The 25,289-nt window shown below is 43.4% G+C and overlaps 1 protein-coding gene across 1 annotated transcript in view; it reads right to left on the reverse strand.

Moving 5' to 3' along the window:
* SH3BP1 (SH3 domain binding protein 1) overlaps positions 1-21,318 on the reverse strand; it is a 42,019-nt gene extending 20,701 nt beyond the window's left edge. The window contains exons 1-5 of the mRNA XM_044441059.1: positions 20,756-21,318; positions 9,661-9,703; positions 7,626-7,730; positions 5,547-5,623; positions 2,367-2,478 (exon numbers count right to left, since the gene is read on the reverse strand). Coding sequence (XP_044296994.1) covers positions 2,367-2,478; positions 5,547-5,623; positions 7,626-7,730; positions 9,661-9,703; positions 20,756-20,817 — 399 coding nt within the window. The 5' untranslated portion in view covers positions 20,818-21,318. The remainder of the gene's footprint in view (positions 1-2,366; positions 2,479-5,546; positions 5,624-7,625; positions 7,731-9,660; positions 9,704-20,755) is intronic.
* Positions 21,319-25,289: the final 3,971 nt, after the last annotated feature.

Raw genomic sequence — 25,289 nt, forward strand, 5'->3', positions numbered from 1 at the left:
CCCTCAAGCAATCCACACAGTGCAAGAGCCAACCTGTTACATCCCCAGAATTTAATTAAATTTAATTCCATTTTTCCTGACCTGATTTGTAACACTTTCTCCACTCTCTCCTGCACAATTGCTGCGCCAGTATTTTCAGTATGGGAAGTGATATATATGGGAAGTGACAATATATGCCATTGTCATATCTGAACATTGGGTAGGTTTTAAGCCTACAGAAAGAGTTTAGCAGCCATTCTGGCAGAGGGGACATGGCGATATGGGAAGAAAAGGCAACTTTCCTTCATTGTGGACTTCTGGACTCATTTTGGACTTGTTTCTATTGGTCCAGAAAGTCAGCCATTACAGGCACCATCCTATAGCACCTTGATTCAGTGTAAATGGCCATAGGAACATCCGGAGCCGCAGCTCTGACCTTGAAAAAGTGCTCTGAGGTCAGACCTGGGTCTCTAAAATTGGAGTGCCCTCCCTGCATGCCAGCTGCTGCTTCAAAGTCACAAGTGCACCTTTGGAGCTGGCATGGAGAGGCTGCACCAGGATATCAGGAGTCCTAGTGGTGCCTCAGCTTCTCCCCTCATGAACAGAGAGAAAACAGATAGTCAAAACCAGCTAAGTATTTTGGAAGGCACTGCCTTCCATGGGATGCCCATATCCCTCAGGCTCAGAGGGTTACAGGCATCTCTGTTGGATGGCACCAAATGTTTTTTTTGGTCACTACTGTCTGTGTGAACCAATAAATCCATTTAGTTGTTAACTGCACAGCCTTTTAAACATTCTGCAAATGTGCGTATGCATAGTGACACATGACTTTTCAGAAGGCTCATTGGATTAATATGTTATATTTTTAGCAGTGTCTGGTGTGAGTGTCACTAGGAAAGAATGAGGTGATTTTGGGTCACTGGGCAATTGGGGGAGATTCAAGAGGAATTACATGCTAGCTAACCATGATAATTCCTCCAAGATCATATGATGTCAAATGATCTGCCATGGTCACAAACCTACTGCAGTGGAGTGTCACTCTAAAACAGAAGTAGAGAACCTGTGACCCTCCAAATGAATTCTAACTTCCATCAGCTGCAGCCAGTAAGAGCAATGGTATGGCATGATGGGAGTTGGAGTCCAAACCTGGAAGGGGGCAAAAGTCACCCTCCTCTCTAAAACAAGTTGTTGAAATCTCAGCATGTTGCAAAGAATAATTCCGAATATGGGAGAAACATGGGTACTTATCAATACAGTAGAGAGTGCTAACATCAGAGTTATTAGAGACAGTCTCTGTTTCTGGTACCTGCTCTGGTAAATCATTCTCCCAACATCACACGCAAAATGCTCTGTGCAGATTAACTATGAGTGCAAAGCACAGGTGCAGGCTGAGGGAGGGAAAGAGTGTGTGGCCAAGATCATCCCATGTGACCTAAAAACTCATGCAACACCCCTTTGCAACAGTGCTGTGGGGCACAGAATTGCACCATGTCTATAGAGTATCCAGGACCCTGTACGGTGCAGATGTATCAGCCTCAGAGGACATGAGATGTGCACCCAAGAATGACCCACATGAACTAAAGAGCCATCACACTCATGCGCCATCCACCTTAAACCCTGTCATGTGGAATCACAGCGCTGATTTTCCTTTTAAATAAATCATGGCAAAGCAATGCCTTAGAAGCACCAGGTATTCTGGAATGGGTAGTTCCTTGGTCACAGCAGCTGTTGCCCATTTGCTAGGAAAGACAGTTATTCCTGCTACTTGTGGCACTCAGAGTGAGGGAAATAGGAAAGCAAAGGAGAGTCAGTGTACCATAGTGGTTAAACTGTTAGACGGGGCCTTGGGGACCCAGCTTCAAGGACCCACTCAGCCGTGGAGTTCACTGGGTGGCTTTGGGCTAGTCAGTGACTCTCAGCCTAGTATACCTCGCGAGGTTTGTTTATTTATTTAGAAAATTTCTATGCCGCCCCATTTGCCGAAGCCTCGGGGCGGCTCACAAAGATATCAACTAAAATATAATACAATAAAAATATAAAACAAGTTAACAATATAAAATAAGTTGCCCTGGCTGAAGAATAAAATAAATAAATAGTATTAACAGTTAAAATGACGTTTGAATAAAAAGGTCTTCGTCTGGCGCCGAAAAACAAATAATGACGGCGCCAGGCAGACCTCTCTGGGGAGTGCATTCCATAGATTGGGCGCAAGGTTCTTGCAAGGATAAAATGAAGAGTAAGTAGATCATGTAAGCCACCTTGGGTTACTTGGAAGATGAAAGACAAGCTATAAATGTAATAAATATATACATAAAGGAAGAAAGAGGGATCACTCAGCACAAGGCGATGAAATGGAAAGGACATGAGATGTCAGAGAAAGAGGATACCTCGCTCAGTCTGTTCAGGGGTTGCAGGACATCTCGCTCGAGAGCCATTTCAAACTCAGCAAGGATCTTTGCTAGCATGCTCTGAATGAAGCAGCTCATTTCTAGAGCTTTCCTGTAAGCAAGCAAGCAAGCAAAGAAAGGGTTAAGGCAGTGTATATTCCCTGAGTTGGGACTCTTCTACACAAGGCATTTATTGTGTGCTCATGATCTCACAAAAGTTTGAGGGTCTGTTTACACAACACTGTCATCATCCAGGGTCTCTCTCATATTTTCTAGACATCTTTGCAGCTTTTTAAAGAGCGAGGAAAGTCTGGCATTTTCCTAGCTGGTGCCATTATTCCCTACAGAGGCCAACCGTATTTTCACAATTCTGCAATATACCTCATGCGAAGGATGCTTGAATCTGTCCACAAAGAAAATGGTGAAGCGGCCTTGGCAAAGTATATACCTTTCGTAGAGAAGCCCATTCTAGAGCAGTGGCAGCGAACCTATGGCACACGTGGCACAGCAGGCATGCAGAGCCCTCTCTGTCGACAAGCGAGCCAAGTCACCCCAGCAGCGCCCCAGCAGCCGAGCATCGGATAACAGGGCACATACGGGCCATGCGCATGCTCAGAAAGGAGTAGCGGCGCCAGGCAATGACATCATGAGCTGTGACTGATTAGCCGTGACTTTCTGAGCTTTCTCATGGCTGGTCAGTGCACTGCCAAGGAGATATATATATATTTTTGCTTGGACTGGCTGTGAGGTGTTTTTTCTAAACTAAAACCTCAGTTTTCAGGTTTTATTGTAGTGTTGGCACTTTGCGATAAATAAGCGGGTTTTGAGCTGCAGTTTGGACACTCGGTCTCTAAAAGGTTCACCACCACAGGGTTAAGGTTAGAAAAATGAGATGTCCTGCCATGATTTTGATGGTTGGAATATGTTTGGAATGGGCAGAAAGGATGAGCTGTGCAGAAAAAGCTACTCAAAGAAGGCTTTTTCAAAATCGCATTATTTTCAATGGAACTTTAACCCTCTATTAGGGTTAGGGAAGTGTACCAGGGTTGGGTTAGGCCAGTGGTGGCGAACCTATGGCATGCATACCACAGCAAGCACACAGAGCCCTCTCTGTCTGCATGTGAGCCAAGTTGCCCCAGCATCACCCCAGAGTTCTGAAGCAACGGAGCATTTTGCTGATGGCTCTTCTCTAGATGGACGCCATCTGGGCTCTAGCTTGAAATGGCACCCTCAAGAATATGCCATCCAGTGACTGAGAAGGCCTTCCTTCAGCTATTAAGTCATCATGGCTTGATTTACAACACTTTTGAGAAACTCACTTCCAAGTGGCTTGACTTATGAGCAAAAAGTACTGTCATGAGTATGTCTTTCCCCTTTTCCTTTTCCAGCAGATCAAGATAAAAGGTTTCTAAGATCTACTCTTTTAAGTGAGCTAGGCTGACTCTGCTATACAGGGTGAGTAATAATAAAGCTGTTAACAAGTAGCATCTATCAAAGTAGTGAGCTCTCTGATAAGTATAGTTAGCTCTTGTCCATGTCAGGAGTTATTTCAAATGGAATTCTCCTTCCTTCTCCATAGGAAGTTGGCTCCACCCTCAGGGAGGTTTGTAGGCCAGATGGCTAGATCACTGTACATTACTTAACAGGGCCACTTGCTTAGCTTGCTGGTGAAGCACCACCTCCCCCATTCCTCAGACCCTCCTTGTTCTACTGTGTCTCCCTCTAAACTAGACGCAATCCTGTTTTCACCAGCCATTTGGCTGGTGAATCCCACTTGTCAACCTTGGCATTTCAGGCATGCACTCTAAACCCTTCTCTTCTTCATCTTGCTCACCTTCAGAGTCTGCACTTTGTAGCTTGGAATGCCACATTTTGAGAGAAGTGGGCCTAATCCCTATAGGTATGTCCACCTGCCACTGGTAAAGCACATAAGGAGTACACCTATCCAACTGCTGGTAGACCAAAATGAATCTTGTGAAGGACATTGGCATGTATTGGCACAAAGCCCTCATGCTACTTGGTAGCTCTTCTGTGCTATGACCCTTCTTCTGCATGGAGTTTAGTGTGACAGCTATATTTAATATGATCTATGCACTGGTAACCTCAAGATTGGACAACTGCAATGCACCCCGGCCCATGATCCCGGCCCTTGAGATTGGTTAGGAAGCTGCATTTAGTGCAGGACACTGTGCCCAGATAACTCAGTAGAATTTCCTTCCACATATACCACACTGGGTGCCAATTAGTTACTGAGTCATGTTCAAGGTGTTACTGCTGGTTTAATAAGGCCCTAAGCACCTCAGGATGAGGTCATCTGTGAGACTGCTTTCTCTTTTTATAGGCCACCCTGGTCTCTACATTCCGAGGGGAAAGGTTTGTTGACCATCCCATGTCTACTGAAGTTCATTTGGCTATGGGGTAGAGGAGGGCCTGCTCAATTTCACAACCAACCAACCAGCCAACCATTTTTTCTTATTCTGTATTGTTTGTGGTTAACAACACTTGGTTAAACCATCCAGTTCAGATGTAACAACAACCATTACACAACAGCTCATACTCAACCCATACTTTGAGTTGTGATTACCTGAAAAAGAGGCCATTATTCTATGATTTTAATGACCGGCTTGATTGCATTTTATCTGGATTTTATCTTGTGAGCTGCTTGGGGATTTCTGTATTTTAAAATTGTAACCCAGTATTGACATTCTCTGAAATCAAGCAATTAATACTGAGAAAGCTACCATCCATTTTGTCTGTAGTGTCACACAGATAAGCAGGAGGCCTGCCCAGAATGACACACAGGACTTGTTCAAAATAAACAAACAACGTGGCACAAACAAACATGATGTCACTGTGCTCCCTACTGCACCTGACCTCCTTTTGCCATGCAGAGAGATGGCCCAGTAGGTGCATGGTGCAATACAGATTTTCCATAGTTGAGACAGACCTTCAGTAAAGCCCAGACTGAAGTATGGGAAACAGGCAATGTAAACACAGTCAAAGAACATACTGTGGAAGGAACCTAAGCTTGTGCAAAGGTTGGAATAGGCCTATTGAAATTAATAGGACTTAAGTTGGACTCACACTGAAAACAACCCATTGGACTCAAATCCTATAATATATGTCTCTTGTACATCTTCTCTGCATGCTTCTTAACCCATAAAACATGGGGACTCTTACCCAAGGCTGGAATCAGTGTCTAGCTCCTTGAAGCTTTCAGCCATGGTGATGGACAATGCCATCAAAGGCAACTTTTTCTGCAAAATGAAAAAAATGAAGAGACAATGAGCAAATAGGGCAGTTCTGCAGGCTTTATCCTGAAAAAGCACTCTAAACCAATGCCTGGCAATGCCTATGACTACAATATTTGTCAATTACATTTTGGGAAGTTCTGGTTAAGGCAGAACTTTCTTATCGCACCTGTTGGCATCGGAATCATTAGTAATTTTTTACTTTCTGAATGAGGCTATTAATTCCCTTCAGCTGCTTTTAGGTTTAATCACAGAATTGAGATCTGAGATCCACATGATTCATTTTTTTGCTACATAACCTCAAAGTGGCTTTGTAGTATAGCAAAATAGTGCAATTGCTTAGGCAGAAACAGCATTTTCTTTCCTCCATCAGAAATAATATCCATTTTCCCTGCTCTAAAAAGAATTTGTCAACAGTGCTGTTGACAAGCAGAAACAAACCACTATCATGACATGGTTGAAAGAACCTGGAAACAACCATGAGCAGGAAATGACAAGGACACAATAAATGCTTTGTGTAGGAAAAAACATCATAATGGGTAAGAAAAAAATAACTGGAGGTGGACTTGACTCCCCTCACCCTGCCTGTTACTATGGCTTATCTCAGCTGGCAATGAAGCTTGATAACTTTATCAACAGAACAGGTGAAAGAGGCTTTTTTCCTGATTTGTAATTGCAACAGATTACACTAGAGCTACAGCAAAACAGGGGAGTAGTAAAATTGGCTAGACCACAAAGCTACCTGATCTGGTTTAGTCAATTTATTTCTAAGGGAAACTTTTGAGATGTCCTTGAATGTGATGAAAACTGGGAGTAGGCACAAGTTAAAATGGCATTAAAAATAAGTACATGTCCTTGACATGCAAGGTTATCCTGTGGAAGAAGGCTGTTTTGGTTTGTTTTCAAAAGACTATATAAGAAACTGTGGATATTCACTCCTGTAAGTGGGTGAATGCAGACAAAAGAAAAAGGCCCATTAAAAAACCATTTCATGAGGACCATCCAAAAACTGGAGCTGGCACTAGACACAGAGTTAAGATAAAAACATGACCCAAATATGGAACACTAAATGGGGACAATAAATGACATTTCATAGAAGGTTCTGTTGTTTGTACTATTCCTTCATGTCAGTTATCAGTAACAGATGACCAAACATCCAACAGATCTGTACCTCTTGAGACTACAGTGCCCAATTTGTGTTCCTCCTTGGACCAGATCCCAAGGAACAATCTCATTTCATAACATAAAAAAAAAAAAAATCAAAACCCAGAATGCAAAGCATCTGGCTTCACTACTTCTTTAATATTTTAGAGAAGTTTCTTTATCTACAAGGGCAGATGAAGAAAACATATGTATCAATGCAAGGGCAGGTCAGACCCTGAAGTCAATGTTATCTGAGAATTTCGTGGTTAATACCAGTGAGATATTGCGGCTAGAGTGTTGGACTGGCAGTCACGTGACCCGGGTTCTAATCTCTACTCAATCATGAAGCTCCCTGAGAGATGTTGGGCCAGTCAATGACTTTCAGATTACCTTACTTCACAGGGTTGTTATGAGGATGAAATGGGGAAGAGGAAAAGGTGGGGTAAAGTTGGAATAAATATTAAAATTCTGATTTCCCTTGTTTTTCTTTTCTTCTTAAAAAGCAGCCCAAAGGGAGGGACTTTCATACAGCATGTGCCATAGCAGTGGGGGCTGTCTAACTCTTTGTCCCTGTATTTCAGTCCCACTCCACATGGCCACCGAAAATTGCTAGCAGATGATGAGGTGTGAAATTTAACAAGCACAAATTATGCCTGTAGGTTTTTTCGAGCAGCTTCAAAGGGATGCATATATAGGTGGCAGCGGTAATTTGGACAGGGAAACTGATCTGGGGAGAAGGTTGAGATCTGAGTTGCCTATTCAAAAAGGGAGAAGGACAATGTGGGGAACTCCAGCCACGTGTGGGGAACTCCAGCCACACGTGTGATCATGAAAGGAGGAAAGGAAAGTAGAAGGTGTGCCTTACCACTCGTTTGTCCATGTCTGCTCCATATTGTCCCTGCAGGCAAGCCAGAAGCCTCTTGTGCACGTTGTGTGCTGCTCGCTTGGCTGGTTCAATCCTCTGTTCAATCTAGAGGGAGAAAAAGAAAGATTTAAAAACAGTAAAGAGAGACAATACAAGGCTTGGAAGGATTTCCTTTCTTTTCAAGCACACCGAAGAAATTTGGCATTGTTCCTCATCCTCCATGAGAATCTTCACAGAATTGTTGGACTCAGGAACCAAATTTCTGAAAATCTCATTGTTTGTAAAATGTGTGTGACATTCAAAAACGCAAGGGCATATTTGAAAGCACAGAGAAAATGGTCTCCATCTCAGAGTGATGTTGTGCTCTCTTACATACGGCGTCTCAAAATCCGTATATATTATCCAGTTCATTTGTTGGGGGCACTGAACATCTTTCACACTGAAATTCAAATTTCAGATTAGTTACCGGGGGCCACATTTCATTGATGGGTGGGGTAAAAGAGGCAGGGTCAGAAGATACCCCCTGGCATATTTTAGCTTAAATCTCTTCCTGCCAGTAATGAAGTCTTCAAAGAGGCATTTCAGTCTTTTAGAATGGAGGGGGGATGTGCAAAATACAGGGAAACTGAAAATGATTGGTGGTCATGGGAGAAGGGGATGTAGCCATTTTGAGAATGTCGATTGGGACCCCAATTGGGCTGCATTTGGCCCACAGACCTGAGGTTCAGTTCCCATCATTTAAATGAAGCAACCCAATACAATGTGTACAGATCAAGTTTCTCCGCAGAAATTAAAAGGAGACAGTGGATTAAATCTTCCAACATTCTCCAAAGATTGAGCTTGGATATGCTATATGAGTCTTTTCTCATGCCTTTTCTTGCCCACTAATCTCCTCTGCCCCTCAGCTGACTGTCCAGTTCCTACAACAGTCTTTGTTAAAATATTCTGAATCCCCCCGCCCCTCCAAGTCTAGCTTCCGATTAAAGTAGTGGTAGCCAACACTTGGGGAACATGGGCTAGTTCGGTGTGATGATGAGAGTGGACTGGGACCCAGGCAATCCAGGTTCTAGTCCCACTGAGCCATGAAGCTCACTGGATGATTTCTGTTCACTCTCTCTCAGCCTAACCTACCTCACCAACTTGGAGCCATCTTGGGTTTCTCACAAGAAGAAAAAAGGAGAGGTAGAAGTGCAATGCAATAGTAATAATGTACACAACAAGAGGTATTTCATTCCCGCTTTCTCCATAGGCTGAATGGTCTACCATATTGGGACTAGATTTGAACAGTGCTGGAAATGCAGGCATAATTAGTCTTATCTCTCTCATTGGCCCTCAGTCCCTTTGGCTCTTGCCTAGGCACAGCACAAACCTGTGTGAACCTGGGCCATTTCTGGATCCATGCATTAAAGCAACCTTCTTCAGTCTGGTGCTTTCTACCTGCATTGGAAGACAACTCTCAACATTCCCAGTGGCCCTGCTGTCTGGGGACAATGAGAGTTGTCATTCAGCAAATCTTAAGGGCACCAGATTGGGGAAGTCTAATTTAAAGCATGGAAAGAGCAGTGAAAATATATGCAGGCAGGTTTATTTGTGCACACCTTTCTTCTATGCCATTTGCTCTGTACTCCTAGCCTGTTAACATTCCCAGCCACTGTTTACAGGCTTAAGTGATGGAAAAAGAAGAGCAGATTTTGTGCTAGATAACTTGGGGAGGCTGTGGAGGAGCAGTGGTGAGGCCATCCACTGACCCTAGTTTTCCAGCCTTTCTCTAGCTCTCAGAGTTGTTTCTTTAGCATTTGAGATCTCCTAGGGAACCCCGACCCTTTCCAGTGAGAGTCTGTTGCTCTGTGAAGCTTGAAACTCCCACTGTAGCATCTGGATCATTCTAGGGAGAAAGCGAATCTGATTCCAAACTGTCTTGTGACTCAGACATGAGCGAAACCAAAACAAATCACACATGAAGACAAGAGAGTCTTTCTTTCCATGCCTGCAGGTACAGGTAAGCACATGCCCGCAGATCAGACCCATGCCTCACCTGTAGCAAGTCTTCGGTCAAATATTCAGCTGTTTCTTGGGTTCTAGGGAAGAAGGAGCAGGAGGGAAAAAAGGAGTCACAGATACATACTAGACACATGAATTATATGTTTTAGCATCTTTGTGGCTGCAGCGGTGAGGGGTGAGGATTCAGAACAAAGCTAATTCAGGGTAGTGGCTAATGCCTTTGGGTGTCAAGCCCCATTTATTTTATCTCCATATGATTAGGCATAAAGGAGGTGCTGCATCTTATTAAAACAGTATATTTTCATAGTTTTAAACAGATCAACCCTGACAAGTAGGGAAAATTTATTTCTACACCACCCAATAACCAAAAGGCTCTGTCTCTTTATGTCTGTCTTACTTGCATATCTTATTTATTATACTTATGTCCTTCCTTTCTTCTGAAGAGCTGAAGGCATTGTATGTATATGTCGAGTATCCTACTTTTCCCTCATATACCTGGAAAAAAAAGAATTATTGACTCAAGAGCACCCAGGGAGCTTTGTGGTTGACTGGTAAATATGGATCCAGTGCTTCATTTTCAGAATCCAGCACTCTGCACACTACCTGTTTATTATGTGCACAGATATTTTGCAAGTGCATGTGGACATGGGGCATCCAACTAGGTCTGGGAGGACATTTGCCTCACCACTCCATTGTCCACGATCACTAGAAGTAAAGGTACAGGGGCTCTGATGATTTCTGTTGTGTCTAATCCCCTTGGCTTTCTGGTTGGCTTTCTAGTTGGCTGGCCATCTCTGTTTCACCTTCTGCGGTGGCTCCAAATCTTTCTGCCTGGGTGGTGATTATTTCAGAAAGCAAATGCCCTCCTCTCCCCTGTCCATACATCTATTTTGTTAAAGGGTGCCCTTAGGAGAGAAGTCCCTTAGATGTACACATACATATACATTTTGGAGCACATGTAAATCAGCATGCACTAATTTGTGCGCTACTTTTTTGTCTGTGGGCCTGAGGCCTGAATCTTTTCAGTACTTAGCATCACGCCTGAGATTATGCTAATTTCTTGTTATTAAGGCTTTCACAACTTAATCCATCTAATCTAGGGCTCACAATCATTTTGCATTACTGGTCATCTCTGAAATTTCGAGAATGTTGTGATCACTTATAAAAATGGCTGCCATGGAGTGAGGGGCTAGATAATTCATATAATACTTGCTATGATGGGCATACCAAATAATAAAAACTGGATGTTCCAGAAGGAAAACTGGTGAAATTACAAGAAAATAACTTTCACAAGAAATTAAGTATAAGGCAGAGGTTGGAGTCAAACTCTAAAGCACAAAACACCCCATTGAATCCACATATAGATGAAGCTGGAGGGCAGCATTTTGCAGTATGACAACCTCGCAGTTAAAATATATATATTTAAAATCTTAATAAAATTAAAATTGGAGGAACGAGGAACCAAAAATGGTATGTGTATACACATTAGTGCCCATGAGCACCATGTTGAAACCCACGGAAAATATAAACATATATACACAAATCTGTAACTATTTATTGATGTTCGTACCATATAATTAGTCTCCTCATGAAAAGGAGTTTGTTCCCTGCTGGAACAATGCACCCATTGTCTATTCAGCATTTTTAAAAGATGAAAGGGCATGATGGATCATGATTTGGTTGCATATGATCTTATGACAAGAGAAAGTATTTTCAAATAAAAACTGGTGTATTTAGCTGAAAACTAATATAGGAAGGTAGGATGCAATAAGCAAAAGCATCAGAGATTCTTGCAGTCAGACCCAAGATGTTTTCAGATGGATGGCGTTTACGGCTAATGAATCACAGATTAACCCACTATAAGCTACAAGCAGAATTGCAATTGACTTTCCACACTATGAGTGGTATAGTGTGTTTTCTTTCAGTATTTCCCACTTTGTTCTGTCCACACTGATACTCTTAGTGTTATTCTTTTGTCTATTTTTAAAAGAGTCATCACTTTAATGGAGATACTACGTTATCAAGTAGCTGAACCTATTACAGGTTAGCATTTTCTCTATCGCCATTGCACTGGATGCTATTTAATGACAGCATCTAGCTGGCCATAGGATTGCTCAGAGTCCCAGCTGCTTGGCCATCACAGCTAGGGATGTGCCCTTGGATCCCATTTTCTGACCCTGCACCGGCCACAGACAGAAGCATGCTGGCTGAGTCTCCAAGGTCACAAGAGCAATCTTGCAGAAGAACTGTTGAAACTGCTCCTGCAAGTGGGGAGGGAAGGAGACGTGCCACCAAGCTACCTTGAACCTTGGTGGCATGCCAGCTCCCTTTTCTCCCACTTGAAGGTACTACTCTTAGATGTTTAAGAGATCCATGGGACTCAGGAGTACATAGTTGCCCCTTGCATCTGCACACCTTTCACCCTCCATTGGATGTCTGTAAGCCTCCACGTTTAGAGGGTTATGGACATCTCAGCTGGGTTGTACACTAAATCTAGTAATGCCACTTAAATTACTTACAACACTGTAATACACCCACCCACCCACTAGTAGATATATATGGGGTGGGGGGAAATATTTCCCCACCATTTCAAGAAGGTGATAAGTGGTGGTGATCAGACAGGTCTTTTAAAAGGTTTTTAATTAGCATTGTAGGGATATAGAGCTATATCCCTATAAACTAATAATATATCTTTCGAGTCATGACTACTTTCCTCAATTTTTAGAAATGCATACTGTGCTGTGTAGGAGGGGTAAGGAACCATACTGGGTCCAGAGGCACAGCAGCCCTCTTAGTTTATCTCCCTGATTGACCTCCCTGACCAGTGAGCCTTCACGTGGTTACCCACAAAAGCAGCACACAATGAAAAGGAGTAGCTTAAAGCATAGTCTGCCTCATCAATCAATCAATGCTAGGATGGCTGAAATGCTTCTGCTCTCCTTCCCGAGTGTCATCTTTGAACTGGAATTTGGATTAACCCTTCAGAGAGAGCCTGGCCATGAAACCTTCAGCCCACAAGCTTCTTCCACTATTATCTCCCATTAGCTATTGGTGATAAGAGAAATTTTCAAAACATCAGATACCCTCATTTCCAGACACTGGACTGAACTGTGTGCTTGGCAGGTGCTGGGAAAATCCAACTAAATCTTTGTGGAGAAAAGTTACTTATGTGTGCCTTTCTGATAGAAAATCAAACTGCAGTGTCCCTCTTGCCCAGAACTTTTGGTCAAATTTCACACACCTGGGAAAAACAGGCATCCCTGGAGGCTCCATTATTCATGCATTTCCTCGAAGAATCAGACAAGCCCTTGGGGAAACTACTCCTTTTCCAGTGTAAAAAATACCCAGGCAGCCAACCCTTGTCTTAAAGAATTCTGTATCTCTGACTGAAAAACCTGCAATATTTTAAACCCATAAGATTTCTGTAACTCCTGATTGTTTTATCTGTAATGAATTTATAATGATTCCTCAATGATTCTGTGTTATTCCCCATTGTCCCTGCCCTCTCACCCATTCAGAATCCCATCACTGCCTTGAAACTGTGTACACAACTCACAACTTATAAAAAACTCTGTGCTCTGGAAGCGTGTAGGTGGTTGGCGTACCTCTACCTGGCAGCACTGTTATAAGTTTCGTCTCTGCAGAGGGGGCTTTTCTGGGTGTTCTCACCAATAAAACTGCCGAGGTTTGTGAGGAAGACATCTTCCTGTGGCTCTGAGTGTACATTCTCCCGGGCTGCTCAGCTGGGATTTCCTGACACAGGCACGCGCATCACTGCACAAGGGCATATTTCTGAGTAGGATGCTGCATGTGCTTGGTGGAGTAGTGTCCAAATGACTAAGACATACCGTATTTTTCTGTGTATAAAATGATACTTTTTCTTTAAAATATTTACCTAAAAGTGGAGGGGCATCTTATAACGGGGGGCCGAGAGGAGAACCGCGGGCGTGCTTGTGTGTGGGGGAGACTGGTGCGATCACTGGTGCACTCGGGGGGGGGGAGGTTGGCGTGATCGTGGGCACGTGCGCGGGGAGGTGGCAGGTGTGTGGGCACGTGTGCGGCAGCAGCTTGCTCCCTCAGAGATCGGTAAGAAAAGTGGGGGGCACCCTATACATGGGGGCATCTTATGGATGGAAAAATACGGTACATCTGGCCACTGCCACTTCACCTTTGGCCTTTCCCACCACTGGAATGCAGCCACCCAGAGCTTCTCTGAAGTGGAATTCAGTCCTTGAGGATGCATTCAAACAGAGGACTCTCCCTTCAGGTAGGACTGGGCATACTTGTTCAACCTCATCTTTCCTGTAGTTCAGGTTCTTTTCCTTTCAGGGTCAGGGATGTATCTCTTTCCGGATAAAGATGATGCATCCTCAGCACGAAAGCTGCTCTAAGAAGCCATGGTTTGCTAAGCACAAATTACGCATAAAAGGAAGCTGTAGTTTTTCAGGTTGTGAATCTGGGTCATACAGCCAGACGACAGAGGTGACAGGCAGAAGTTAATGAAAAGAAATGAAATGAAAAGAAAAAAACAGATGCTTAATCTGCTAGTACTACAGGACAGCAAAGGAATCTGGGATATAGGGAGGAAGCAGGTGAAGGGAGTGGGAAACAAACTAGGGATGAAGAAAAGAAACCATGGTTTCTTTGGTTGGCTGCCAGATAAACCTTATGTGGGCCAACAAATAATGAGTTAACTGTGGATTAAAGAAAGCTACGAGTTTGTGTGTGAACCAGTTCATATTCATGCATAACAACAACCTATTGGTTTAAAAAATAATAGGTTGTTGGGGACATTCAGGCAGCATGATAAGCTCTTCCAATCGACAACACAACTTATGATCACATTCTTTGTAGGTTGTACAGAATACAGTGGTACTTCGGCTCACGAATACCTCAGTTCACGACCAAATCAGTTCGCAAACAGAAATTTCATAAAAATTTTGCCGCAGGTTGCAGACTCTGCATCAGGTGATGATTGTAAGCATGCGCACACCTTCCCTGCACTGGCACAATCACATTCATGCGGGGGGGGGGGAGATGGCCGCAATTGCGCCCATGTTCCCTGCCCAAGCGCACCCGCGCTTGCCTCCCCCCCACACACCCATCTCCTCCCACCCCCCCTGCATAATCCCTGGGGGGGGGGAGATGGCCGCGATCTTTGTTGTTCTTTGTCACTTTGCTTCAAATTTTTGTGAGTAAAAAAAATAGTTGCAGAACGAATTAGCCTTATTTACATTGACCCATATAGGGAAATTTGACTTGGCTCATGACCAATTAATCCTGGAATGAATTAATTTTGTGAGCCAAGGTACCACCGGAATGCACAAATCTGAGCCACTGGATTGTTTGAGAACGGCAAACCATGGGTTTAGCCCTTATGCAACCCTGCAGTCTGGATTCGCATATCATGCTGCACAGCTGGGCCTTCACCTGCAAAGAAACTGATCTTGGGTTGGGCTGTAAAGAAGCAGAAATGAGTGCACTGCAGGCAGAGTGTCCTGTTTTGAAAACAACAGGTTGTCATTACATGCAAACAGTGCCACTGTATTCTTGAGCCCTTCTGTAGAAAAAAGGGAGTGGAGGAATTTTCTTGGTGGCTTGTCACCAGAAGATTCCTTAAAAATTCTGCACCAGTGCAATGCTAATGCTACAGCAGGTAAGGTTTATAACTCTACAGAATAGTCACTATAAACATTTTGAATATATTTTCTTATCTGGCTAGCAAATAGAAGAGGGAAAGAGCAACATAGAACAATGAAGTCCACCCCTGCAAATTCCACTTAGTGTTCCCCTCTGTAGCTCCTACAGTTCTGATCCCTTTTGTGGCTTTAAGGCCTGGAAACACACAAATCTTTTTATTTAATCCCATTTATTTGTTATATAAATTAAACTATTAATTCATTTAATGGTGTTAATTCTGAACAATGAGATTTTCAGGATTCTGACAGAACCTGCAGAACCCCTCCCTTATTTCTTATAATTAAAAACCACCAAGTTGTATTTTTCAGTAATGTAAAATTAGTCTGTCTCTCTGCATTTTTCCCTTCTTCCTGTTGCTTTTCCGTTCATTAATTTCAAAGCATTTTATCAGATCCCCAAAACTGTGTGCAAAACTCCAAAACTGTCTATAAACATTGCAGTATAGACCTAAACATTCTGTTACCCCATTCAGTATTTGACCAGTGAATGTGGAACAAAATTAGACAAACAGAAGAAGAAATAATTTATCACTTTAAGCATTCAAAGCACATCATGTATGTTATTTCATGATGTTGTTTCAGTTCAAGGACAATCCTATCCATGTTTAGCTGGTAAAAGGACCTACAGCAAGTTGTTGGCATTTTTCTGTCTAATCACACCCTAAACTGTATAAACCATCATTGTGTAAGCTGGCTTGCCCCGATACTGCTGCTGACATGGAGAAAGAGACTTGACTAAAGTCATCATGTGAGTTCAATGCCTGAGAGAAAATTGAATCGGGGACTTCTTTATTAACAGTTGTCTCTTCTGCACTACGATGTGCCCGGTTAGTATGTCAGGGAAAATACACAGGAGGAAAAGAGGTTGTGGAGCAGTGCTGGGACAGCTCTACCTGGAGATATTTGGTCTACCAGAGCCGACACTGCAATTCAGAGCACTGTAACAGGAATTCTTATAAATACAGCCGTAATGCAGCAAGGGGTGGCCGTATTCACGCATTACAACTAGGCCATGGTTTGGTTATCATGAACAGATTTCACAGAGCGCAGGCCCCCTGGGTGTCTAGCACTGCTAGCTCTGCCAGCTGGTTGCAGTGAAAAGCAAAGTGTTGTGGCACCTTGGAAACTAGTAAAGTACTATCTCCGTGCTATGCATGGACAGGAAACTATTAACTGAGGGCCAGAATTATTTCTGTAATAGCAGTATGGGATGAAGAAACTAGAAGGAACCACTGTGACAATAGATATAGGAGGTGATTCAAAAATAGTTTTATGTTTGGCATATATCACTTGTGAATGCTGTCAAACGTGTCTGGAAAGAAGATGAGAGATCTGTACCTCTTAAGGTTCTTAATTTTTTAAAAGTGCAATTTGATAATTCTAATTTAATAATAAAAAACACACCGTTTTTTAGGATTTTTAAAAGGATTATATTTGTACAAGGTAGAGCTACATGGGGATGTTACCTGGGATTTACTATAACCCCAATGTAACCCCCCCCCTGCAATTATTATTACTATTTATTTGCTCAGCTGCATGGTGCATATTTAATGGGTACAACCATTCCTAACATGGAGCAGACCAGGTTTCACGTTCCTATTATGCACTTAGCATAGATGTAGAGCCTGCCAAAAAGAAATGGCAGCAACATCTGAGCACCACAAACCTGGCCGAATACAGAGAAATGTACAGAGACTGCTGCCTGATTGGCTGAATCTATTTCACATTATCTTTTTTCTAATCTTACATTCTGTTTATGAAGTTTGTTAATCGTTGCTAAAGTCTTATCAAAAAATGAATTGAACAAAATTCTCGCCTACTCTAAACCTAGAACTTACTTTTCAGTAGACACATTGCTTGTGTGTGTGCGCCACACTGTTGATTGCTGGCCTCATCCTTAGCCAGCCTGGTGCCCTACAGATGAGTTAGATTACAATTCCCAGCAACCCCCAACCAGCTTAACTGGGAGTTGTAGTCCATGATATTTGGAAGGCTGAATCACATCAACACGGAGCTGCTAAGCGTGTTTTCACAAGGCTTTACATCATTCCGATATGCCGCTCACTCAACCATCAATGAGAGAAATGCTTCATTTTCTCTATTTCCTTTAATTAGGTTCTGACAGAGCCCAGTAGCCTTGTCAGATTCTCAAATACAGGCTGTCAAGGACTACCATGCCTGACGGCAGTACGGTGGCTTCAGTACCAGTGGCTGCCTCTCTGGGTGCAGAGAGCCATATCGTGGCACTTGTGCCTTATTTGTGAGTTTCAAAATGCTCAAGCTTGTGCACACTAATTCAAGCATGATTTAAAGGCTGCTTGTATCCTGAGAACAGCCCTATTTGTGAAAAGGGATGTAGGGACACAATAGAGGAGGGTATTTGATTTTAGAAGAAAACCTCAGGCAGAAAGCAAGTGGGGGGGGGGGGAGCAGGAGGTAAAGCACCTGGGCAAAAAGCCAGGTGGACCAGAGGCAGCCTACAACATCAGGGCCCCTGTAACCTTTCAGCAAGTGCCCATGGACAGCAAGGTGGAGGAGCAGAAGGTCTCCTTAGCATGAGTTCTGGCTGGGCCCTTGGGCTGATTCAGCAGGGCTCTTCATATGTTCTTATGTAACATATGAGGAAGGTATTGGGATTAGTTGTTCTGATTGCTCCAGTCATTGTGGGGAGGTATTGCTGCTTAGGAGGGAAATTTCTCAGAGTGGCTTGGATCCACTAAGTAAGCAGTACTTCGGCCCACTGAGCTCAGAGGGCTATGCTCAGTGAGTCCTGCTTAAGAGTTGGACACTGGATGCAACCCAGTAGAACCAACCTTGGATCCAACCCACAGGCTGCGTTCACTTTATGAGCTACTTCCTGCTGCCTCACTCATGCAGAGGACGGTTAAGATCGAAAACGTTTTCTAGTCTGTGTAGCTTTTTCCATGCAGCAACTGATTCAGATGTCTGTCACTTGTGAAAATGACTTAGGTGAGCTGCTGCTCTCTTCCTTCTGTGAAAGTTAATCCTGGAGCAAGATGAGTAACATTTCCTGAAGCATCACAACAGGGAATACAGGAAAAGCAGCTCTGCAGCACCTAAGAGAAGAACCTGGCCCAGCCCTGCTGTTGATGTCACCCCTGCTTGCAAAAAAAGAACAAGCAGGCGACTTTAAGCACTCAACCAGGGAGAAAGTGATGAATTTTTAGAAAAAGAACAGAAATTGAATTTGCAGCTCAAAGACAGACTCTTTCCCTCCCATCAGACCTTCTTTAGATGATCTAGGGGAGTACATTTATGCATTTGTGTGTGTGAGGTGGCAGAGTGGGGTGGGGGGTGGGGATGGGATGGGATGTGACACCAGAGTTCAAATTCCATCTGCAGTGGTTCCAGAGCAACCTGAAGACACAAGGAGAAACAGCCAACCCTCAAGCCGAGGCTACATTAAAAGTTTTCCCAAACAAATCACGTTATGGGGCTTTATAAAGAATAACTATAACCGTACATGGAAACACTTTCAAACACTTAAAGACAGACTTTCCTAAGTTGTCAACTACCAGATGTGGTGGGCTACAACTTCCATCATCCCCAACCAACTTGGGCCATAGTAGTCCAATATGTCTGGAGGCCACTAGTATGGGGAAGGCTACAGCATTTATAAAATTATGGTATTATATTCCCAGACACAACATGTCTATATTTATATTACTCTTGAGCAAAGATGAGCCTTTTCCAATCCTCCAATTCTTCTTTTCTGTTTTACAGGTTTCACTTGCTCTGCTTTAACTAAAATGAAAAGAAGCAACAACTACTTGATCTTTTCCTTATGAAATTATAGTGAAAGGGTTCCAACTTGGTAGTGCCACATCTTGCATCCTCAATGCCCAGTTTAGACCTAATGTCCAGATTTTGAAAATCTCAGATATACTTGTACTCCATTACCAGCAGCACAGCAAAGTAAAATGTTTTAGGGCACAGTTTTATGCATATATACAGAGAAGAGCAATGGCTGGTTGGGACATACTAGGAGTTATAATCCCTTTTTCTGTCTAATGTGCATAGGAGTGCTCCTTTAAAGTATTAGTTGTTCATTAATACAACTCCTTTAAATGCCCAAGGGAGTTATAAAACAGCACATTTATATGCCTTAAAAAAGCCCAAAACATGGCTGCATGAATTGCTGCAATTTTACACAAGAAGAAGATGCATTACTGTATGCACAGAAATCATCTGAAAATTACTGTCCATCATTGTCAAAATAGGCTGGAAAGTGTATGGATAATCTTAAAAATTGGAGGATTTGCTGAGTTAGCTAAAGGAATCATGGTTTTTTTCCCCACAAATTTGTATCCCAGGTAGCTCAGAGGGGTTTGACTCACTTCATAATTATAAGCAGTGAACGAATCCAGAATGCACAGTCAGGCCAAGGCCGCTGTGGGTGAGCAAGGACTTGAACTCTAATCTCCACAGATGAAATCCCACACTCTAACCATGACGCCAACATTTCTGATCCAGGTAGCCTCCAGGTATTTTGGACTACAAATCCCAGCATTCCAGATCATTGACCATGTATACTGAAACTAATGGGAGCTGAAATCCAAAAGGGCCTCAGGCTGGGTAAGGCTGCCACTATACCACATTGGACAGGGGCTTTATTCATCCACTGAGCTTCCTTGCACTAATTTCTTACACAAGTCAAATAAAATTATGTATAGTTGTAAAACTATAAGTTTATGTTAAAAACACCACTGCAGAGGTGGCACAGTTCTTATCCCAAAGGCACAGTGCATGTGCCAGGTTCAAAGGAATGCAAAAGCACTGAACTGTTGTGGTTTCCTCCCACACATGTGCATCCTGAAGTGTGGTCAATTCTTCTTGCACACCTGACTGAATAATACAGACAACTGGCTTATCAAATGCCTACAGGCTCAGCTAGTTAATGACCATCTTTTAGGCCAACCTGCCCACACCTGGTGCCCTCTGGATGTGTTGGAATTCCGCTCGCATCAGCTCCAGCCAGCATGGCCAATGATCAGGCATGCAGGGTGTTTAGTCCAAAACATTTAAGAGGGCAGCAGATTTGTTACATGGTCATTTAGTGGTGGTTCAGTGAGGTGGCTGTGGAAGTGGTGAGCCTTAGCTGGGTGGGAAAGTCCAGTCAGTTGTACAAGCGGCTGCTTAAAAGCCTGTATGCCAATATGGAAGCATGGAAAGAAGGCCGTCTGAAGTCACTCAGATGAGATGTGTGCAGAGGTGGAGTGCAGGAACCGGAGAAGAACTCCTTGATGCACTTAGAACTGCCCCAGCATCAAGTTTCATAGCAGCTGCCACCCGCCTAAAACATTACCTAAATCCAGAGAATGATTTTGGGAAAGTTCTAAAGTGCTGCTGACACCTCAAGGGAAAGTAAGGTGGCAAGCCTGCAAATTTGGTCAAGCGGGTAGTCCTTACCGTCCACTGGTGCCAGGATAACTGAGCTGCTGCCGCATCCGGTTAAACTGTCTCTTCATCATCTTGAAGGAAGGATGAAATAGTCCCACTCCAAAGTCCAAACTAACCGGGCTGTTTTTCCTCCCCCTCCTGTCCTCTTAGCACAAACCAGTAGCACTTGCAATCATCGGTCCGTTCCCTCTTCTCTTCCACAACAGACTGGTTCCTGTCACTTCTCTGTCATTTTCTAGCCTGTCCTCTCCTTTTTTCCTTCTACCCCTCCCTCTCTTTTTTGTGGCTTCACATCTCTCCTCCCATCTCTACTTCCCCTTACTTCTGAGCAATCACCTCTGCTTCCCCTTGGACCAATGTCCTTCACTCCACTGGGCTCCTTCTCCTGTTGTCCTGCTAAGTTCTTAGCTCCTTCTCTTCTCTGCCGCTTTCTCTTCCCAGCAATACCTTTCCTTGATCCTGATCAGGTAAGAGCTGCTGCTGCTGCTCTCAATTCTTGTCACCACCCATCAAAGAAAAAAAATTGCAAAGAGTATAAATAACTTCAGCCAAGCCTTAAAGGGGAAATATTATTACAGCAAACATGCAGTCAGGAAGAACAAGCTTCTGCTGCAAGAGCTCACGCTGCAGTACTTCCTACTTTCTTTCTGCTACGCTTGAGGGGGTTGTGTCACTTTAGCGCAGTTTGAGGCAGTTTGAGGTTTGAGTGAGGAAAACCATTGTCTGATAAGCAGCACAATACACAAGGGCGGGTACATAGTTTGTGTGGCAGAGTCCTAAATAGGGTCTCCTGCTGGACCAATCATAATTAATGGTAATCAAAGTAAACATTTTTTAAAACTTCCTTGGGCAGTAAAGTTTGTGGCTTCTGAAAGCTCCTATAGCTTTGGGCACCACACAGTACAAGGCACCAGCTTTCTCCAACTCAGCCCTGACTCAGAGCATCCCTGGTTGCCTGGGGCTTATGGGAAGGGATCAAGTTGGGAAAGGTTGAAATGTACAGTTATACAGATGTTGCCCTCCACTGAACGCTCAGATTGCATCCTGTCCACACAATACTACAGCCCAGCCCCCAAAGCTGTGCATCCTTACTTAAACAAAGGAAAAACCATCCCAAAGCACATCTCTGCACCAAAGAAATGCAACTTCTAAACTGTGAAAACAATATTAAGTTATTTAGTGAGGCATATTGAAGCTCTCTTGTTTGCCACTAGCCCGTCCTATTCAGCTTTCAGTTTTGACTTTTGAGATTTCACCATGCACATGCCTCCTGATCATGGGGTCTAGACACTTGCTTCTTTTGCGTTTCAAAAAAGAATTGAATACCACACGTAACATCAAATTCCATACTTGCTTGCATATTCATGTGGAACTGTACAGCTCTATACAATTTCATAACCCTCCATGTTCTTCTGTCTTTACATCCTAATCCTACAAATCTGGGGTTAACCTGAACCCAAATCATTTGTAGATGGACTAATGGTCAGACCTGGTAAAAAGCAACTTCTCAAATTCCTAAGAAATAAATTTCTCCTGATGCCTTTGTTACCCAGCTTTCTCAAGTTAGTCTCCCAACATGGATTCTTCAAATTCAGAGGCGGCAGTGGAGGGGTTGATGTGGGCAGGTGACTTCACAGTTTTAAGGAGGCTTCCGAGTGTGAAAACCAGCCCAGCTTGGAAAGTTTTTCTTAGTCTGCTGGAGAAGGAAAAGGTGGGGAAAGACCTGCCTCTAGCAACTCATTCTTGGGTTTAATGGTTTCCCTGCAAGTGTTCCGTTCCACGTGTGGAATTAGAAATGTGTTGAAAGATTCTCTCCCATAAATATTAAAACTTAGGGTCATGTAATAACAAAGCTGATTAGCAATAATAGCCATGGTTAACCACCATGGGTTCCTCCCAAGAGGAAAGAAGGTGGCATATGAATCTAATGTAATAATCATATCACAATAATAGCAATGACAGGTGAAAGAAACATACTCATACAGTGAATCAGAAACTCTTGAAACACATTGCTACAAGATGTGGTAATGGCCCCAGGCAAAATAGCACTTAAAAATGACACAAATGAATGGAGAATCGGTCTGTCAGAAGCAATCCAGCACGACAGTTAAATGTAGTTTGGGGCACAGAAACAGCATCCTGGCCATGAAGAACAGCAAGTGGCTGCCTCCCTTGCGCCCTGCTTTGCGAGGCATCTGGCTCAGGGTTTTCGGCTTGAGATGCTCATCTGATCCGGCCAGCCTATTCATATGACTGAACACCACAGAACGCTGCCAGCCAGCATGAGCAGAACAACCACCGTGGTTCGCCTGCCTCAAAAGTTTTCTTATTCTTCAACAAAAAGCAAAGGTAGCTGTGCCAGCTGTAAGAAAAATGCTAAAATCGGTATTCAGGTAATATCTATAGGAGGCCAAGTCAAAGGTCTTGAATGTCAAATGTGAAATGCTTTTGAAAGTATGTAGAATTTTGGTCACCTTTGAGCTGTCCTTTGACAGCACACCTCTGACTTTGCCTTTTCACTTGAGGCAGTTCATGTGGGCATTGTGAGTTCAAACAATAATTGTGTATTGTTAGAGTTATGCACACAAGTGTATGATTCAGCTTTCTGTGTTACCCTTCCAAAACATGCAGATACCTTCCCTACATGCTGCTGGACGTGCACCCCAGAGGAAACCAAGTAGCTGTTGTGCTCCACCCCTCCGCCCCGGTCTGTCTATTGAAGGCAATCTTCTAATAACAGCCATTTGAAATTCGCTTTCTTTAGAGAAACCACTTAGGCAAAGCACTATGGGACAGAGGAAACACTATATTGAGCAGCGGGAGAATTAAACCAAAAGTAGAGTGAGGAAGTGGTCAGGATATGCAGATGAAGAGATAACGTCTATAAATGAAAATGAGAAATAAGGAGAAAATGTATCTTTCGTTAAACGGGTCTTACCCTCATTTAAGGATGTTTGGGGTTGCATTAGGTATGTTTTCTGAATAAATGACAGTCTAAGAATTCCGCACTCCAAATTGTCCAACAAAATTCTACACATTAAAACAATATTCAAATGTATTAATTTGTGTAACTCCAGTTGCAGCTACTGCATTACCTTCTGGTCTAGGGTACTTTAAGCTTTTTCACATGCTATACTCCACATGCAGGACACCCTGACAGGAGCAATGGAGAGGCTGGGTGCACTGTGTGGGAAATTTTGTAAAAGGGGGAGTGGCAAATTGCTGCTCCTTCCCACCCAAGGGAGGCTTGAACAAAAGCAGTTTCTGGGTCCTAATGCCTGATCAGCAATTCTACCAATTCCAATGACTGCTGCTCTGGTCATACCTTTTTGCATGTCTTCTCACAGGAATGAAATCCATGGCTGTAAGTAAGCAGCACAGGTTCCATCCTCCTCTGTTCCTAGAGTCCCAAGAGGCACAGTAAGAACCTACTGTTAAGTTTTTCCCCCCTTGGGAAACATCAAGCTTTATTTACTTTGGTCAGAGCCGTTCATCAAGACAGAGGGTACAAGCTCCTCTAAAAGGAGTTAAAAGTTAAGCTAGTTAATGTCTCTCATTGCATGACTCCCATTCATGTTAACAAAATGCGCAGAGTTCATTTATCACTGGGGAATGTGTCCACCATCTCACAAGCTCAGTGTAGATCAAGAGACTGTCTGTGTGTTACTTCCTGCCAGTGCTGTAATGTGGTATAGTAAGTACATGCTATTTGTTCCTTGCATGGAGGAGCCATGTGGATTGTTTTCAACTTTCTTTTTGAAAGCCAACAGCACTTTTTTAAGGCAGCTTTTTCTAACCTAGTGCCCTCCAGGTGTGTTGGGCTGGCTGAGGAGGGTAGGGATCCAACACATATAGAGGGAACCAGGCTGGGGAAGGCAGTATTAAGGTATGGAAAAGACTTATCTGATTGCAGAGGACTCAGCTGGACAATAATTAAGACCCGATGGTCCTGGGGAGCATTTCAGGATATGGAACATGAGAGGGAAGCTCACAACAGACTGCAGCAGAATTGCAATTCCTTTGAATGGAGGGAATTTTCAAGGCAGGCATCAGCTTCAAGGCAATCTGGGGATGGGAACAATATTAAGTCCCCAAATAAGGCAATGAATGCTGCAGAGGCCCCTGTGAAGAAGGGTGGGAATCAGCGACAAGAGGAAGTGCGAGCTATCAACATGCACACAACAAACCTAGCCACAAACAAGCTGAGAGTGTGAATGCACATTAAACCTCCCCGCAAATAGAAGCATGAGGTGACATTTTCCAGGCATAGTTCTTTGGTTAGCATTTGTAGCACCTTGCTGCCTCCACCAATTTAGAAATACTTTGCTCTGGCCATTGTAGAGATCATTCCATCATTTATACCTAACATGAAGAGTGTGTGTGTATGGGAGGGCGACAACTGTGGTTGGCATAGTCACATCTGAACAGCACAAGGAAAGTTCTGGCACAGAAACAGGAACTGAGAGAGAGGAACAGAAGCAGGATAACTGGAAATGGCTTTAAACGGCCTCCTTTGAGCCAAACGGTGAACTGCACAACATCG

Source organism: Varanus komodoensis, unplaced genomic scaffold (genome assembly GCF_004798865.1).
Source record: "Varanus komodoensis strain SLA01 unplaced genomic scaffold, ASM479886v1 scaffold39, whole genome shotgun sequence".
Taxonomy (NCBI): domain Eukaryota; kingdom Metazoa; phylum Chordata; class Lepidosauria; order Squamata; family Varanidae; genus Varanus; species Varanus komodoensis.